At 39.2% G+C, this 19,822-nt stretch overlaps 1 protein-coding gene across 3 annotated transcripts in view; it reads right to left on the minus strand.

The window, feature by feature from the left end:
• The window catches only part of ST18 (ST18 C2H2C-type zinc finger transcription factor), a 447,256-nt gene that overhangs the window by 156,974 nt on the left and 270,460 nt on the right, over positions 1 to 19,822 (minus strand). For all 3 annotated transcript variants that reach the window (XM_077270483.1, XM_077270486.1, XM_077270485.1), the window contains exons 7-11: positions 9,980 to 10,672; positions 3,169 to 3,303; positions 1,966 to 2,056; positions 381 to 479; positions 97 to 296 (exon numbers count right to left, since the gene is read on the minus strand). In XM_077270483.1, coding sequence (XP_077126598.1) covers positions 97 to 296; positions 381 to 479; positions 1,966 to 2,056; positions 3,169 to 3,303; positions 9,980 to 10,672 — 1,218 coding nt within the window. The remainder of the gene's footprint in view (positions 1 to 96; positions 297 to 380; positions 480 to 1,965; positions 2,057 to 3,168; positions 3,304 to 9,979; positions 10,673 to 19,822) is intronic.

Below are 19,822 nucleotides of genomic sequence, written 5' to 3' on the forward strand. Positions count from 1 at the left end.
TTCTTATATTTGCTTGTACTATTGATATATTCAAACTTTATTGAAGTGAGAGTGACAATTTAACATTAACTGATTATAAACACAGTATATTTGTACCTTCTCCATTGCTTGTCTCTTGGCTGTGAACAACTGTTGCAATGGTGTGTTTCCCAAACACTTGAGCATCAAAGCTGGCATAGTCGAATGGAACTTTCCCAAATCTATCATGCTCTTTAATTATAGTTGCTCGTGTTGTGGTAAGTGGTGCACTTCCATAACTGAATTGGGTAACTTCAAGGTGTTTGACACATGTTGCTCTGGCATATAAAAACAAAAAAAAATCAGCAATAGTTCAGACAAATTCAAAGTTCTTCATGCATATAGCTTTGAGAAATCAATACCTGTGAATAGATTCAAGGCTTGACCCACTACTACAGGAAAATTGGTTGTCTTGTGTTTTTGAAAGCTTCTCAGCTGCCGCGATTGGACAACCTGAAAGACTTAAGTCAAAAAAGTTAAGATGATTAGAAGCCTTCCCAATACTTTCTACTATGCCAACCCCATAAACTAACACAAAAGCCTAATCTAGATAGCCGTAAGGCTGCCTCCAGCTACCACCTATTTAAAAGCCACAACGCCAGGACCTTCTGCAGTTCAGCTGAGCCAAATTTAGGTCACTAGCATTTTTAATTAAATAAGTTTATTTCGGTGTAGTAGAGTAGCCTTAGAAATATTTCTTTTTGCCATAATGTGGACAGAAACATTTGGTCAAAACATTTAACTCAGCCGAACTCAATATATCTAACCTTAAATAAACTTGGCTACCATTTCAAATAAAGGGGTTTGTCAAGTTTCTTATTTTTGGATTACATTTTCATATATTTTAAGTCTTACCTCTGACCAAACTGCTTTACGACAATACACATCCTCCAGTCCCACATGCTATATAATAAAATTAACCCCTTTATTGAGTGATAAGGTTTGCTATCATTTTTGAGACTCCTTTCTAGCTTTATTATCCTTTTTAATTTGATACTGCATTACTCTTTTTGATGTAGGTGGGGATATTTTATTTTCATGTCCACATCTTTTGTCTCACTCACGTCTTTTGATTCCATGGAGTGATGGACAAACTAGATTGCATATTAGAACCATGTTTTATTCATTTTATTGCATGAAGTTTTTTCCTTTTATCTATGCCTATCTTTTTTATATAATAAATTGATGGTTCTGGAATTTCCAGGCTGGTATCAGTTTCTTATTTTTCTGACTTATTTTGTGGCGCCTGTTAGGTGTTATAAATGGCTTTATAAGTCTAATGTCTAATATTGACTCCAACAATCCCAATCATCTATGTGCTTCAATATAAACATTGATATGTATAGACACTTCGAATATTGTAAGACTAAGAAGTGTCTATACATATCAATGTTTATATTGAAGCACTATTATTTCATAAATTTTAAGTTTGAAAGTAGACATAAGGTTAAAGGTGAGGGCAGCTAACTGTGTTTAGAATAACTATGGGGTAATGTATGTGTCTATGACAGCTTGAGCAATATTATGATTTTTGACCTGAAATGTTAATGCCTATAGGATAGATAGTTGTACATGATTATGAGGTTTCTCTCTGGTCTAATTTTCAGGTTTATTGTTTTTATCATCTATATGTTGGAGTATCTCCAAGATTATAAATGACTCAATGGAGTCACAATTTAAAACCTGTTCTCTTCTGTATCATCTGGTTTACAAACACGGCACATAGTCTTTTCACAGTTTTAAATCACTATTTTAATTTAAATAAATCTGTGGCTTCAGTAAATTCAAAAATGCTTCCCAGCAAGCCGACCATCTGCTCAATCCTGATTTGTTACAAAATGCTTCCTTTGTAGCCGGCAGCCTATTGCTTTATCCAAACAGTCATTTGTCCCGTCAATCATAGCTCAATCATTCAACAATTGTAAATCCACCGGTTGCTCACGATACCTTCTGTGTGTGTTGCGATTACTGTTAACATGCCCTCTCCCCGTACATCCTGGTGTTGGACACTTCAGCACATTTTCATGCATGGCCAAAACTGATTAAAGAAAAATAAAGTTTCATTTAGAAACTTTTTTACAGCAATTATAGCCAAGTGAATTAATCCCTGAAATAAATATGTTAGTAACACAGCTGATTATTTTAAGAGTTGAGCGAATTTGTTAGGATTCGGTTCCGAATAAAATCAGCATCGAATATTGTTTTGCAATATTCATCTAACACAGCTGAATGTCATTAGAGTCAATGGGAGTAGAAATTACTGAATATGTTCGGAACCGATCATCAAACATATATTTGGCACGAATAGGGTTCTCTTTTCTATTCCATCCAACAAAGATTTTTTCTCCAATACAATTCATGATAAATTAAATTGTTTCATTAAAAGTAAAACTTGCCCCACAAAATGCCCTCAAATATTAATTAATAAGTTAGAAAAATCTGACTTTTTGAGTTTAAGGATTATAAAAAAAATGAAACTGGAAAAAAAATTCTGACAGCAGGAGATTTTAACCCCTCACTGGTTCTGTTTGATACTAGGAAGGTCTCCTAGTACACATGATGCACTGGAGTAGAAGAGTGACGGTACGAGAAAACAGAAATCTGTTTACAATTACGAGCCATATTTTGTGTTCTGTGTTAACTAGAAATGTAAAATATGTGGGGATAAGAGTATTGCTGTGACCTAGTTCATACACAGAAATATGAAGTTTATTTGCTTCATGTATTATTATCAATATCCATGACCATGACCGCCAGATTGTGTTAAACAATAAAATGATGCTTGTGGTGAGATCAGGAAGCCTTATACATTGATACATTACTATGAACACATTGTTTAATACTGTAATAAACAGAAATTATACTCTAGTTTTCATTTATACATTGTATCTGCTTTCCGCACGTTATGGCTAATACTTTTTATGTCTGTTGAGTATTGATCAACATGTACATTAATTGAGTTTACTAGATGGGAAAACCTGGTTATGACACATTTAAATCAATAGTAAACAGGAATCCACATCATTTTGTTTTCCATTCAATTGTCTATTCGGATCAATGTTACCATCGTGTTATAGCTTCATTTAAGACTCGTTACAAACTTGACAGGTAATCACAAGTTGTATCTGCACTAAACTTTGTGTCACTAACTTTCTAAAGGCACTCGAACTTTATGAGGACACCCCGACAGACTGCGATGATGTGGATAGAGTCCTGTAACATGACCTGCGCCATCACAGCCTGGTATAGGGCATTTGGTCTCACGTTTCTCAAGGCGTGAAGAATCTGGAAGGAAACAGAACAAACAGTATTGCACTTGTCTTCATCTACAGAGTATATATATTTTTAAGCTTTCAAGATGAGTTCTACTTTGTATGTACATAGCAAAGAGTTCTATCTATGATATGCTATTTGTTTAGCTCATGCTTGTACAGATCTTTGGCAGCATTGTAGCAAATCTATGTTATTTGCATAGTTTGCCACCTTCTAATATATATGACTTAGTGTGTCCTGTGTCTTTATCTAAAATACTGCCACAATGTGATGATTTGACATTTATTTAGGCATCTAGTCTGATTGCCATAAGTAGAGTCTGGAAGAATTTTTTTCCCAAAATATGGGTCCATTCGCATTTTCCTCATGAGGTAGTAGGCCCCTTTCACACATCACTTTTTTGCCGTCAGTCACAATCCGTTGCCTCAATGGATTGACGGATCTGTCACAGGTTGTGAAAAACTGATGCGCCAGATCCGTTTTTTTGGACGGATCCGACTAGCAGATCTGGCTAATTGGATCGGAGCATGCTCAGTTAAAAAAAATGGAATCCGTTGCCAGATTACGTCATTTGATGGATCCGGCGCCCATAGGCTTCCATTCTAGCAAATGATGGAAGGCGACAGATCCGTCGCTGTCAGTTTTTTCGACGTACACAAAAATGTTACTTTTTGCATTGTCTCAGGCCCCTGGACAAACATTTTCTATGGATCCGGTGAACGGCGGATGAAATGTGAGGCCATCCGACGCAATCCATCGTTAATGCGTCTATGAGAAAAAAACGGATCCGGCGGCATCAGTCGTTTTTTTCAAAATTCGACGGATTGTGACTGATGGCAAAAAACTGATGTGTGAAAGGGGCCTTAGCCTTCCTATGGATCAACATATCAGGTTGTAGGTTAGAATCAATGGACTCTATCTATATCCAACCGTAATTATTATGAAACTATGTGGTTGGACAACCACACAACACTATAAGGCATCTCTAAAAGTGAAGAAATAGTGGGGGACTCAACACCTAATTGTTTATACTACACTCACCGAAGGGTGGGAGGGTTGAGGTAGGTCAGTGCTTCGCCTCCTACTCACCAGTGTAGCATAGAGTAGCTTCTCTTACCCTCACGGTCAATGACCACATCCATACGCTGTCATGTAATGCACAGCATGATGTAGGTGGTGCTAAACCCATGGGAGTGGTGCTCACTGGTGTCTGTGCACACCGGATCCTGCTGCATTCAACATTGACATCGAAGTGCTGTTCAGGAATTGACAGCATATGATGTGGGCACACTCAAAGGGACCTCCGCGTTGGTTTGTCCTTGTTTTTTTGTTTAATGAAATGGCTAATGGCTTTACTAAACACCTATTATTACTAATTCCACTAAGTCATTTTCATTAGCATAGGTATTTTTTGTATATAGATTGCAGTCATTGTCCTGGGACAAAAACTGGGCCCTTAAAAGGCATCTCTCACCAGATTTTTGCAATGTGTCACTTAGGCTACTTTCACACTAGCGTTTTTTGCATAAGTCGCAATGCGTCGTTTTGGGGAAAAAACGCATCTTGCAAAGTCGTCTGCAGGATGCGTTTTTTCCCCATAGACTAACATTAGCGACGCATTGCGACGTATTGACACACGTCACAACCGTCGTGCGACGGTTGCGTCGTGTTGTGGCGGACCGCCGGCCGCAAAAAACGTTACATGTAACTTTTTTTGTGCCGACGGTCCGCCATTTCCGACCGGGCATGCATGGCCGGAACTCCGCCCCCACCTCCCTGCACCTCCCCGCACCTCACAATGGGGCAGCGGATGCGTGGAAAAACAGCATCCGCTGCCCCCGTTGTGCGGCGCTTGCACAGTATGCGTCGGTACGGGGCCGACGCAGCACGACGGCCCCGTACCGACGCTAGTGTGAAAGTAGCTTAACTGAGCTGTTTTGCTGTTTCACTACAATCAATGTTTTATCAGGAGGATATTATGATTATCAGGACAATGTTGAACATGCAGGGTAGCCAACCACAATCCCAGCACTAAATAATGTCCTCCTTTCTGGATTTGTCAATCAAATAACATCACTGTCTTAAAGGGGTTGTGTGGCTGATAAATAGTTTTTGCCAACAGCTCAGAATAGGTAAGAAAAGTAAGTAGCAATACTATTTTCACTCATTCATCACCAATTTTTCCTATTTTCTGGTCTCATCCTGAAGCTTAGAAAATGCTTCTAAATGCTATTCATTCACTGTGTAAGGTGGATCCCTACTATGGCCGATGATTGGAAAACTTTGCATTTCCTAGGATTTCCTATGTGAAGATAAATCTTCAAACATAGATGTTGTCATAGACAACATTTCATAAAGGGCAGTGGGAGAGAAGAGGAGCTATGCAGCCAAAAACCGTTGTGAGAGATGTCTCCCAAGTCCTGGATGACATTTGGAGGATATCTTCTTGCATGAAAAAGTGGGAATGTTTATATAAAGACATTTTTGTCTGAGAAAATAAGATTTACATTTTATTATATACTGAATAGTAGAGAATACACTCATTCTTGCAGCCACATGACAAAAAAAACATTGCATCTGTGGCACATTTAGCTCAACTTCTAATAGTTTGAGTATTTTATCTGCTGCAGTTTCCCATCACTTTAAAAATATAGTGCCAAGATTAGGAGTGTTCAGAGCTAGTATGAAATACTGATATTGCAGTGTAGATATACTATGGCAATGGATAGGGATATTGTTTCATATCACTAATTGTCTTAAAATCTTTAACCTCTTAAGGAAACAGATCATTTTTGTTTCACGTTTGCATTTTTCCTCCCCTTCTTCTAAGGGCCATTTATTTTTCCATTGACATAGCTGTATATTGGCTCGTGTTTTGCTAGACGAGTTCTAGTTTTGAAAGACATCCTTCATTTCCTAATACAATGTTCTGGAAAACGGACAAGTAATTCCAAGTGGGATGAAATGGTGAAGAAAGTGCAATTCCAGCATAATTTTTTTTTCATGATTTTGTTCTCACAGCTTTCATTCAGAAGTTTTTTTTTGTCGCTCTTCATACATTTGATCTTTTTATTGTTTTCATTGTATTATTTTAGGGAGGAATGGTGACTGAAAGACCCCAATTCTCGTCTTTAGTTTTTTTTCTCATGCCGACTTTTCATGCATGGGTTAATTAATTCTATATTTTGATGGATCAGACTTTTACAGACACATCGGTGACAAATATCTTTATTTTTTAAAATTTTTTTCAATTTCTTTAATATGATTTGGAAAAAAGAGGAGAGATTTAAGTTTCTTCTTTTTATTTTAATTTTTGCTAGCTGTACCAGGGAACTTGAACCTGTGATTGATTGTTTAAACTATATACTGCAATTCTATATTATTGCAGTACATAGTGAAAATCTCGCCTGTGGCTGAGCTTCACGGCAGTACCAAGATGGCAATGGAAGCTGGGGTGTACGAGGAAAGGCAGCTGTCCCATTAACACATCACTGTCAGAAATTGACAGCCACATCTAAATGGTTAACAGCAGCAATCGGAGCTCAGCTCCAGTCACTGTTGTTAGACGCAGATGTTGAATATGTAATATAACTGGCATCTACTACATGTAAAGAGAGCTCTACACACAGGCACTCCGGCAATAATATGTAATTTTGTCTTAAGGAATTAATATACTCACGATGCTTAAAGAGCAGCTTATTTAATGGGACTCCATGAGCTATTTGTCAGAAATGCTGACATGGCTAGACAGGCGAAGTGTAATGTAGAGTAAACAGACTATAGCCAGATTGACGGTCATGATACTTGTAATATATAATGAACAAAATAGGTTTTCACCCCCTTGTGCTGTGATCACAAGTAGGGTGGTCTCTTTATGTGAAGTGTCCTCAGCTTTCTGAACTGAATTTGCTCTAACCCTTTCCCTTTGAGTTCAAGTAATGGTGCCTTATGTTCTCCAAATTAGTTGCTGTCACTAATAGAGGTTTCCACTACTTGGACATCCCCTTCTCAATCTCTATGTTTCTCCCCTTGTAAAATAAGAACTCCTATACTCACCAGGGCCATTCCAGTGCTGTTGGCATTGACTTTCCTGGGGATCACGTGACATGTTATGTCATGCAATCTCTGAGGTCAATCAGCACTGGCTTCACTCTCCTCTCCCGTGGGAAAATCACATACATCTGGAGGAACTGAGAGCTGCTCCTCTCTTACTTCCTCCGAATGTATGCTATTCATCCAGAGTTGGGGAGAGAATAGCAGCCGCTGATTGGCCACAGCGATCTCTGGGTGAAGTCAGTGCTGACACCGCTGGAATGGTGCGGGCACTGGAGATGAGCATGGGTGTAATTATTTTACAATGGGATACATGGAATGCTAAGGAATTGTCCGAGAAGTGGACAACACCTTTAAGAGCATAGGTGAATGATTGGGAAGTGTTTAGTACAAAGAAGCCTGGACACTACACATGAAAGAAATGCCAACGGGACACTTGCACAAGTGGGATTAAAATATGTTTTGTCATGTCATGCAGGTAGAATCATAGAATGTTTGAGTAGCATGACCATCAATATGAACCCCTTCCCAGTGTATCATGTGCATGTACGTCACACGTCAGGAGCTGGAGTACGGAGCAGACTCAGGAGCTGAGCATGCTGCACATATGACAGATGCCGACGGTATTATATTGCCGACATCCACCTTTAACAGTTGTGAATGAAGTTAGTGTCAATTTCAATTTTATTAGCCCTATTAAATGCAGCTGTCAACCTGACAGAGATATATAAGCCACACAATCCCGCTGTCATGATATTTCGAGTTTCATAAGACATCATCATTTTCCTAGCATACTTCAATAATATAGTATTGCAACATACAGAACAAGCGATCAAGCAAGAGCAGGTTAACCCCTTCATGACCTTGGGATTTTCCGTTTTTCCGTGTTCGTTTTTCGCTCCCCTCCTTCCCAGAGCCATAACTTTTTTATTTTTCCGTCAATATGGCCATGTGAGGGCTTATTTTTGGCAGGACAAGTTGTACTTTTGAACAACATCATTGATTTTAGCATGTCATGTACTTGAAAACGGGAACAAAATTCCAAGTGCGGTGGAATTGCAAAAAAAGTGCAGTCCCACACTTGGTTTTTGTTTCGCTTTTTTGCTTGGTTCACTAAATGCTAAAACTGACCTGCTATTATGATTCTCCAGGTCATTAAGAGTTCATAGACACCTAACATGACTAGGTTATTTTTTATCTAAGTGGAGAAAAAAAATTCCAAACTTTGCTAAAATAAAAAAAATTTAAATTGTGCCATTTTCCAATACCCATAGCGTCTCCATATTTCATGATCTGGGGTCTGTTGAGGGCTTATTTTTTGCATGCCGAGCTGACGTTTTTAATGATACCATTTAGGTGCAGATAAGTTCTTTTGCTCGCCCGTTATTGCATTTTAATGCAATGTCGCGGCGACCAAAAAAACGTAATTCTGGCGTTTCTAATTTTTTTCTCGCTACGCTGTTAGCGATCAGGTTAATGCTTTTTTTTATTGATGGATCGGGCGATTCTGAACACGGCGATTCCAAATATGTGTAGGTTTAATTTTTTTTTAATTGATTTATTTTGAATGGGCGAAAGGGGGATGATTTCAACTTTTATATTTTTTTCACATTTTTCTTACTTTTTTTTGCTTTTGCCATGCTTCAATAGCCTCCATAGGAGGCTAGAAGCTGGCACAACGCGATCGGCTCTGCTACATAGCAGCGATCTGATGATTCTGCCCGCGCCTATTGCGGGCATATGTCAGCTGTTCAAAACAGCTGACATGTCCCGGCTTTGATGCGGGCTCACCGCTGGAGGCCGCATCAAAGCGGGGGTTCTGACCTCGGACGTACCTTCCCATCCGAGGTCAGAATGGGGTTAATAATAAATAAACCAAAAAGTTAATCACTCCCACCTTGATTTAGTTTAAAATTGAAAAAAATAAAAAATAATAAACATTTTTAGTAACACCTTGTCCATAAAAGGATAAAATAAAGTAACCTTTTCAGTAAATCCTGTAAAGCAAGGAAAATCAAAACACCTGTACTGCTGTTTTCTAATCGTTGCACAACACCCCCAAAATACAATATAAAGCAATCAAATACTGTATGTTCTCCAAAATGATACTAAAAATCAGCTCACTGTGATCAAAATAAGCCTTCATACAACTCCATCAACGGATAAAAAAAATTCTTTTAGAAAATTCATTATTTTTTTTTTGTACTACCAAAAAAAAAATCTGTTCATGCTTGGTTCCAACGTAATCATATTGACAAAAAAATTATATTGCTAGCTCATTTTTACTGCATAATGAACACCATAAAAAGAAAATCCATGATGGTATCGCGTTTTTTCACCATCACCGTGCTTAGAATTTTGTTCCCATTTTCCAGTACATTGGTGGTAAAACTAATGATATTACTCAAAACTACAACTTTTCCTCCAAAAAAAAAGCCTTTAAATGATTAAGCTGACTGAAAAATGAAAAAGTTTTGACTTTTAGAAAAGAGGAAGGAAAAAAATCCATGTCATAAACTGATTTAACCCTCATCTATTTACTGATGTCAGCCATTTTGAAGGGTCAGAGCTGCTTTCAAACTCTCTTTTAGGAGTATCTTACTAAAAACCATCTAGAAGTAATATTATTTCTTACTTTTGCTGGTATATATTTGCCGCCCTACGGCATCTATTACTTTAGTTTGTCTTCTGTCTCTTGCTAGATGTTCCATCAAAAACATGTCAAGTTCCTTATAGGTGCTGTGGAACATGTGGCTCTGCTCTGCCTGTAAAGTTATTGCTTGTTCCAGCAGGCTCAAATTCCCTTTAGTTTTCTCCAAGTCCACTGACTCCTCTGTGATAATTGAGAAACATTTATCATCATCCTCACTTTCAGGAGTCTGGTCTGGACTTCTTTCATCATGTTCTGATGTTCCTACCATGGAGTCATTTTCCAACGTTTTTCCTTCACTGATATCCATTTCATCTTTCTGCTTAACTGCATGACTGGACCTATCCGATATATGGTCCTTAGAATGAGTTTTATCTATAAAACTGGAAGAACTGTCCCATCCATTTTCAGGCATTGCAGGATGACCATTATTGTCATCAGAAGAAGATGCTGGTGAGACTTTTTGTTTGGAGGACTGGATGCAGTACATTTCTCTGTGATTTCTAATGGTCTTTGTAGACTGAATTACACCCCCAGTTGGGTGTTCTGTCACTGTATGAAAAACAGTTTCTTTATCGGACCTTCCCACCGTTAATGGGTCAGTGATATTGTCTTCGTAGCTACACTTTTCTTCTGTTGCATGTGTCGTCATGCCCGATGATTGAACAATTATTGTACCTGTAAGAAAACAAAAACTGTAGTTACACAGCCTAAAAATTGTGTGTCACAGCTTGTACATCAAATTAGAGCATTGTGATTAATAGTAAGGTAAGCATTTGTTGTTTTTACCACCAAATCTGAGAGCAATATAATGTAGAGACAAAGACCCTGATTCAAAAGATCTGTAACTTACCGGTCTGTTTGTTGTAGGTTTGATAAAATCAGTGTTTAATCAGCAGGAGATTATCACTAGAGGACTTGTAAACCCACTGCCTGCTATGTAGTCCTCCATGTTCATGAGCTCTTTCTAATCCGCCCCCACCATTGATTGGCTGCATTCTGCCTATGCACAGTGTATATAGAAAGCTGTGAATCAGGTGTGGCTGGGATTATACACAGCTCAGCATTTGATAACTGTTATATCTTCAGCAGTTAAATCAATAATTTTATTAAATCTGAAGCAAGCAGCACAGTGAGTGACACATTGCTCAAATTAGGGTCTTTTTCCTTATATCATGCCGCCCATACATGGGGCAGAAAGAAACCTGGTGACAGATTCCCTGGAAACTGCTATATTACTATAAAATAATAGAACTGGAATCCAAACAGTAATGCAGTGTCATTTGTAAATCTTAAAGGAATTGTTTCGTGGGATAGGTGATAACTCATTGATCGGTGGGTGACCCACCTCTGGGACCTGAACTAATCTGGAGATCAGCAAACTTTTATCCCTGTTACAAAATGGCGTAGCAGGTGGATCTCCCGACCATTGCTGCATTAATTCTGTATTGCCAGAAAAAGTTGGGCAGAGTCAGGTACGGACTGGGGCTGAAATTCAGTCCTGGCATTTGAAATCACATAGGCCCATGTTGTCCCCGTCCCCAACAACCAGATGGGATATATTACTAATATTTCCCTGGATAGAGAAAAGGAAGATTTTCTACAAGACCAATATGTCTAATGATACCCGTGGGCTACTGGGGTAAGTGACGGAGTTAGCGACTTATGCTCCATCACAACTGTTAACAGTATGGGTGTCTTGAGAACACTGATTCTGTTAACAATGTGGCAGGCAAGGTAGCCCATGACCAGGCAGGTCCTTCTGGCATTTGCCAGAATTGCCAGATGGCCAGTCTGGCCCTGGGCACAGTGCTTGGAAGCCTTACACGACATGAATAGAGTAGCCGTCCAATGTATGCACTGATGTTCCACACCAATGGGGATGTAGTAGCCTGTCCTGCTGATTAGTGGGGGTTTTAATGATTGGGCCTTCACCGATCAATAAGATATATCACCTATCCTATGGATAAGTGATAATTAGAGATAAAGATTCAAGCCGCTGCAAATTATCATTGGGTTGAATATTCCTGAAATTCGCTGGTCCTGGTGAATTCAAACAATTTGCAATTTGATTTGTGAGGAGCACAAAAATTAATGTCAGACATGATTGCATCAGCCAGAAAAAGGGCTTTTGGTGTCAGGCGTGGTTGTCGGGCTTCCCCATAATACCTTGTAGCTATCATATCACATAGCCTAGCTCAGCTAATCAATGAATACTATCACAGGGACTGTAAAAGATGAGGCCGGGGAATTAGCACAAATTTTACAATTTTATAGCCTATAGGGTTATAAAAGCCTAAATCAGAGTGTGATTTATTACTGCATGGCTGAAAGTTATTGAAAGTGGGAGTGGCGTGCAGTTGCGGCGCCATAATCCCACGCTTGCGCCATGCACTCTCGCAGTTATGGGTGCCTAATACACCCTTCTATGGGCAGTATCTTCATCCTGCTTCTGCACAGGCACCAGCAAGAACACTTGCAAACAAAGCTTTAGAATTTGAAAACATTTGAAAGAAGAAAAGTTCTGAAAATTAAAAAACAAAAACTCAAGATTCTTCACAAATTCACTATCATGGCTGCTTACAATAAGTTCTTTGACTTTTGTTCATTGGAAGCATATGTTGAGAAAACTTTTATGTAGAAGTGTCCATACAGTATAGATAGCTATGGACCAAATGCTCGTTTTGGCTGATAGCTATCTTTCCCAACTACCTCATGTACATGAAAACTAAGCTTGGACAAGCATTAATGTCTTTTCAATAGGAAAGGGGGAAAGTCATTGCCATAGATTTCTGGCAGTGGCTTATCTCCAGGGAGTTTGAATCCATACCTCTCCCAACATCATATAATGCAAAAATTTAGGAGGTCCCTATTTACTTTAGATGGTTAGCAAGTTCCATGTAAATCTACATAAGGTTTGGGCAAGTTTATGAGGATTTTGTATGTGGGTCATAATTTAATGCACTTGTCAGTGATTTGTGGCTTTTTGCAGCCATTGTTAATTGTTTATATTTATTATAAGCCCATACAATTCTTCCTGTTAATGCTAGGCTGAGAATATCTATTTGAGTTCTATATGGAAATCTATAATGCTATCATAAAACTGGCTTGGTTACATTGAAACAGCATCAGGCAACATAGATCATAACATAGCATCAGGTGACCTAGAGGGTACTACAGCAATAGGTGACCTAGAGGATAGTACAGCATCAGGTGACCTAGAGGATAGTACAGCATCAGGCGACCTAGAGGACAGTACAGCATCAGGCAGCCTAGAGTATAGTACAGCATCTTGCGACCTAGAGGATAGTACAGAATCTTGTAACCTAGAGTATAGTACAGAATCTGGTAACCTAGAGGATAGTACAGAATCTGGTGACCTAGAGGATAGTACAGCATCTGGCGACCTAGAGGATAGTACAGAATCTGGTGACCTAGAGGATAGTACAGCATCAGGCAACCTAAAGGATAGTACAACATCAGATGACCTAGAGGATAGTACAGCATCATGCAACCTATATTATAGCACAACATCAGACAACCTTGAGCATAGTACAGAATCTGGTAACCTAGAGGATAGTACAGCATCAGATTACCTAGAGCAGTGTTCCCCAAGTCCGGTGCTCAAGAGCCACCAACAGGTCATGGTTTCAGTATTTCCTTGGTATTGCACAGGTGATAATTGCATCACCTGCACAGGCAATAATTCCATCATCTGTGCAGTACTAATGAAATCCTGAAAACATGACCTGTTAGTGGCTCTTGAGGATCGGAATTGTGGAACACTGACCTAGAGGATAGTACAGCATCTGGCAACCTAGAGGATAGTACAGCATCAGATGACCTAGAGGATAGTACAGAGTCTGGTGACCTAGAGGATAGTACAGCATCATGCAACATACTGTATACATTATATCACAAGAAACCGGAGTAACAAAATCCCAGAGCACATGTTCAAAAACATATAAACTTTATTAATAATAAATAACAATACAATGCAATAAAATACCAATTGCTATAAAAGCACATATGAGGCAGGAGAATTTTCAAAATGGAGAGCCCATAGGTATACCAGCGGTGAAAAAAGAGTCCAGGCATTGATTAGTCAGAGACAAAGCATACACTGGAGTCTGTCTGTGTAAAAAGTCTGTCTGCCGGGTCCTATGGTAAGCATGCCCTTTTTTTTTACCAATTTAGCAAAAGGAAGTGAATAACGTTAACAACATAAAAGGGTATATGATCAACATGACAGCAGCAAACCTAAACACTGTGTCGTTAAAATTAACGTTATGCTTAAGCAAAAATAAAAAACTAAACTGAGATATAAATTGCTTAAATGATAATAAAAGCAAGCTCTATAATATTAACCCTAAGGGTATATGCAGACATTCAGTGATTGGCAGCTCTTTGGACGCAGCACATGTCCGCTGCATCCAAAGTGCTGCCAGCTATTGAATGCAGGTGAATCCGCATGTGTTCATTGAACCATGTGGAATCACCAAGCCCAATACATTGTACGAGTGACATTTATCTTGTGGAGGCTTGTATCTCGGCAAGATAAATAGACATGCTGCGGTCTGGAAAGACGCGCCGCATGTCCGTCTCCATGGGTGAGCCACAGGCATCTGTGGACACATAGTGGACATTGGATTTCTTGAAATCCCATCCACTATGCTGTAACATCTGGACACTGCGGGTTGGACGCTGTGCAAGTACGCAGCGTCCAACCCGCAGCGTTTACTGACCGTGTGCACCTACCCTAACATTGGCAATAAGTGTAGGCAAAAATCACCAACCAGAATCAACTGTTATATATAGGTATATCCTCCAAAAATTCTTAAAATCATAGAAATGTTCAACATTTTCTACTTTTGATTCAATATCTTGATATTGATAAATAGTTTGAAGCAAACTTATAGTCACTTTACCAGAGGTCAAATATTTTTTAGGACTACTCTTTTATACCTGTTTTTAACAAACATATTTCTATGTAATAAGTGAAGATAAAATTATTTAAATCTGAATTATCAGCTCACCTACTTGTGCCCTAACATATAAACCCCACTGTTCACCAGTAGAAATGCAATGATAAAGGATCTTCCCCTGTGGCTTAATTTGATTTAAACCCAATGAGTTTGTTTAGGTGATACGTGAAAATGAACAATAAAGTGCATAACCCAAATTCTGCTCCTGTAAACCTAACGCTATGAAACAGACCAGCTTTGTAGTAGTTTTCACGGCTGGGGAGGGAAATGGCACTACATTAATGCCATAAAATCCCATCGCTTACTGCAGAGTCTTTTATTCAGCAATGTAATTTCCTAAACCTTTGTTTTCATTACATTTCTGGTAAAGTTCTACAGCGAGGAAACTTTAATAAATATCTCTATTTGTGTTAATTATCATGTTTCTGTCAAAATGACAATATGAACTGGAAAAAAATGGAGAAAAGCAGCAGGTTGTAGAAGCCGGATGAGAGGGTATAATGATAGTAGACAATGCTGCTTTTATGCTCCACTGCAATCCTTATAAACAGCACCACAGACAAGGGCACTCACAAAAAAAGTCTACATTATGTATCTTTCTTGTAATTATCCCCCTAAAATCAACACTGGACTGCCAGGATCAAGTAAATATTGTCATAGTAACTAAAAGCATTTTTGGAAGAAGTCACAACATAGCCCTTTTAATAACTTTGATTATAGATGGCGTTCTTTTGTTTGGATCTATTCAGTCTAAACCCGAAAAATTTAACATTTTCCATACTAGAAAATAGGCTGCATAAAAAGCCGCACATCATTCCGCACAATGGCCTATCATCTCCCGATTTCACATCCAACAAACTCCAGTTTTAAATAATAAATTAAACATAGTCTAAAATGCAAATGAAGTTTTTCTCAATAACACCGCTCGCTATTGAGAGATGGTGTAAAGGGTTATGATAATTTTAAAGTATTATGAACTGGAGAAAACAAATAAAAAGCATTTTCAGTGAATATGCTCAATTCATTGAACTATTCTCTCAATCCACTTAACTACCCACATGTGTACAATAATGATTTATAGACATTATGCCTAATTATGCATATTTGGGCTGTGTTAAAGTGCCTAACAAAAGCTCTAGAAAGCAACAATTACCTCTGTTGCTTAGTTACATAGTTTAAAATATTCCTATTAAGTGCAGATTACAGGGGGGTAGAAAAGCACATGTGCGGCCCAATGCATTTCACTTTTTCTGATGCCAAACTGTTAGCATTTTGGGACGTTTCCAACTTACCTAATGTTTGGTTCAACTGTTTGTTATGTGTTAAAAGAAAAATATTTATTAATTATATTTAAGAAAATAGGATTCATACCGTGAATGATGATTTGGATTTCGCAAAAAGAGGTTTTAGTCCAACCAAGTACTTCTCACTTTTAAAGAAACCCTGCTGTTCTACATCCCTTGTAAGCTGAATACAAAATTTGGCATGCTGATGAAATAGGGGATAGCAAACAAGTCCAATTTGTTTTTAATTCTTCATTTTTTCTCCAGTTAGAAAATTATGGTCTATCATTAGACTCTTCTGTATTTTTGTATTTATGGACTTAGCTCCCAAAATGATTGCAGCAATAAATTTCTTTTTTTTTCGTGTAAAATTATTACAGGTATACAAATTAATAAATACACAATGCATTATATGGTCTCATAAAGGAATTTTAATTGTAAAGCATTAAGGATTCCTACACACTGGGAATGCACGATTATAAATAAGTCATGGTCGTACCTTTTTTTTTGCTTTTATTCTAATATCCATTATGTTACCTCGTTTGTATTAGACTCTTTGTATCCCATATATTTCCATTGGCACAAGGTGTTGTGCTACCCAGTGAGCATCTGTGTATTTTTTACTTGAATGTCTATAAAATTCAGCCTTCTGTTTGAAACGAGATGTAAGGAACCATATATGTTCCTTCATTTTTTTTGTAAAAAGGAACATACGATGGGACTATTAAAAAAATAATGGGGCTTTCTTTTCCTCATTGAAAATTAAAGGGAACTTGTTATTAGATTCATGCTGCCTAAACCATGGGTAGCATGAAGCAAAACCATGAAGGTATGTGTCTCTATGAAATGCTGTAGCTCATTGACAAGTCTGTTCCATGTACATACATAGAGACCTGTCAATCAACTGGAGCGGTGAAGGGAGAAGCTGTCCTGGGCCACAACAGACTAGAAAGGTCTATCCATAATCCCCACCCGGATATTCAAACGCATCATCGTTTCAAAGAAGGACACACCTGGCTGCAATTGTACAGCCAGGCTCTGATTCATACTGCCCATGTTTAAGGCCGTATGAATCTAATGACTGGTTCCCTGTAAGGCTTCTTTTACACTAGCGTCGGCACGGGGCCGTCGCTATGCGTCGGCCTAATGCGCCGACGCGCGTTGTGAAAGTGATGTCCGACGTGGGCAGCGGAAGCAGTCTTAGACGCTTCCGCTGCCCCATTGTAAGGTTCGGGGAGGAGGGGGCGGAGTTTCAGCCACTCATGCGCTGTTGAAAATGGCGGACACGACGCGCAAAAAAACGTAACATGTAACTTTCTTTGTGCCGACGGTCAACCAAAACACGACGCAACCATCGCACGACGGTTGCGACGTGTGGCCATACGTCGCAATGCGTTGCTAATGTAAATCTATGGGGAAAAAACGCATCCTGCAGACAACTTTGCAGGATGCGTTTTTTCTCCTAAACGACGCATTGCGAAATACAGCAAACAACGCTAGTGTGAAAGTAGCCTTAGAGACTTTGCCACACACAGAATAGGGCAATCAGCAAGGTGATTGTGAGATAACCAACAAATATTTGACAATAGTCTTATTAATTCACCCAAACATGCAGAAAGCATTTTCGCATATTTTGTCTTTCTTCTTTTGTTTAATTTTTGCAGGGTCGAGTTGTAGTTATTATGGGTATGATGTTCTGATGTTCACAGTGCAGGATAAATTATGTTACAGTTTTATATTTTTTAAATATAAACTTTTTTATTTTACTGTTTTTTACATTTTAATAGTCTTGATTTCAGGTACACTGCTAACCCAAATGTGCATTCTATTTTCCTCAGAGAAGAATAGTAAACTTGTCAACTAGTGACCAGAGTTGATGACTCTAGGCATTCCAGTGTTCTAGATTACATTATAATGAATTCATTCATTATATTCCTCATTATACCCCCACTGTACGCTATGCCTATGTGGTGCCAGTGTCAGCTCCTGGAACATTATTAACTGTAAAGTTAAGCACTTCAGAAAAGCACATACTAGGTTAAAGGTACCTTCACACGAAACGACTTTGTAACGATATCGCTAGCGATCCGTGACGTTGCAGCGTCCTGGCTAGCGATATTGTTTAGTTTGACACGCAGCAGCGATCAGGATCCTGCTGTGATGTCGCTGGTCGCTGAATAAAGTTCAGAACTTTATTTGGTCGTCCGATCGCCGTGTATCGTTGTGTTTGACAGCAAAAGCAACAATACCAGCGATATTTTACACTGGTAACCAGGGTAAACATCGGGTTACTAAGCGCAGGGCCGCGCTTAGTAACCCAATGTTTACCCTGGTTACCAGTGAAAAATGTAAAAAAAACAAACAGTACATACTTACATTCGCATCCCCCGCCGTCTGCTTCCCACACTGACTGAGTGCCGCAAAGTGAAAGTGAAAGCACAGCACAGCGGTGACGTCACCGCTGTGCCCTGCTACTGCCGGCGCTCAGTCAGTCAGTCAGTGCAGGAAGCGGACGCCGGGGGACGCGAATGTAAGTATGTACTGTTTGTTTTTTTTACATTTTACGCTGGTAACCAGGGTAAACATCGGGTTACTAAGCGCGGCCCTGCGCTTAGCAACCCGATGTTTACCCTGGTTACCCGGGGACCTCGGCATCGTTGGTCGCTGCAGAGCGGTCTGTGTGACAGCTCTCCAGCGATCAAACAGCGACGCTGCAGCGATCGGCATCGTTGTCGCTATCGCTGCAGCGTCGTTTCGTGTGAAGGTACCTTTAGGTTGAGCAATGTTAGGAAGGAGAAACTGTTTGAGCAGTGATTTATACATCATGAGACTTTATAAGAGTCTCAGAATGGTGCTCTGTAGGTGAAATGGGCAGAATCAGAGAGTGAGAATGTGAGATCTGTGGGATGGATATAGCTCTGGCAGAGAAACCAGAGTACACTGCCTCTTGTAGTCTAGAGGTATGAAGATGTAGAAGGAAGTTCAGAATGTAAACATTAACAGACCACAAGGATAACTGGCAGGTGTTTGATGGGGAGCTAAAAAGAAAGATAAAGATAACAGATTCTTTTGGAGACATATTATAGGAGCAGCCAGATTTTGTGCCCAGAAAACCCTGCTAATATTCTTTGCATTACCAATGGCATATGGCTGTCAATTGTCTGACTTCTCCAGCATTCACTTCTGAATTCCTCATATCCAGCACCCATTTCAGTACTTTCACGAACCAAGAACTCATTCCAGGACTTTCCTCACAAATTACTCATTTCAGAACTTCCCATGTCTGGCTCTCATTTCAGAGCTTCCCCCATTTAGCACCCATTTCAGGACCTTCCCCACCCATCACTCAATCCAGGACTTCCTACATCCTGTGCTAATTTCAGAACTTCACCCATCTAGCATCCATTTCAGCACCTTCACCAACCAAGAACTCAATTCAGAACTTTTCTCATCCTGCCCTCATCTCACAACTTTTACTATCTAGCATTCATTTAATGACTTTTCCAACCAGCACACAATGTGGAACTCTTTGCCTTGGACCATTTGAATCTCTTCTAAAA

This window comes from Ranitomeya variabilis, chromosome 6 (assembly GCF_051348905.1).
Source record: "Ranitomeya variabilis isolate aRanVar5 chromosome 6, aRanVar5.hap1, whole genome shotgun sequence".
In the NCBI taxonomy this organism is placed as follows: domain Eukaryota; kingdom Metazoa; phylum Chordata; class Amphibia; order Anura; family Dendrobatidae; genus Ranitomeya; species Ranitomeya variabilis.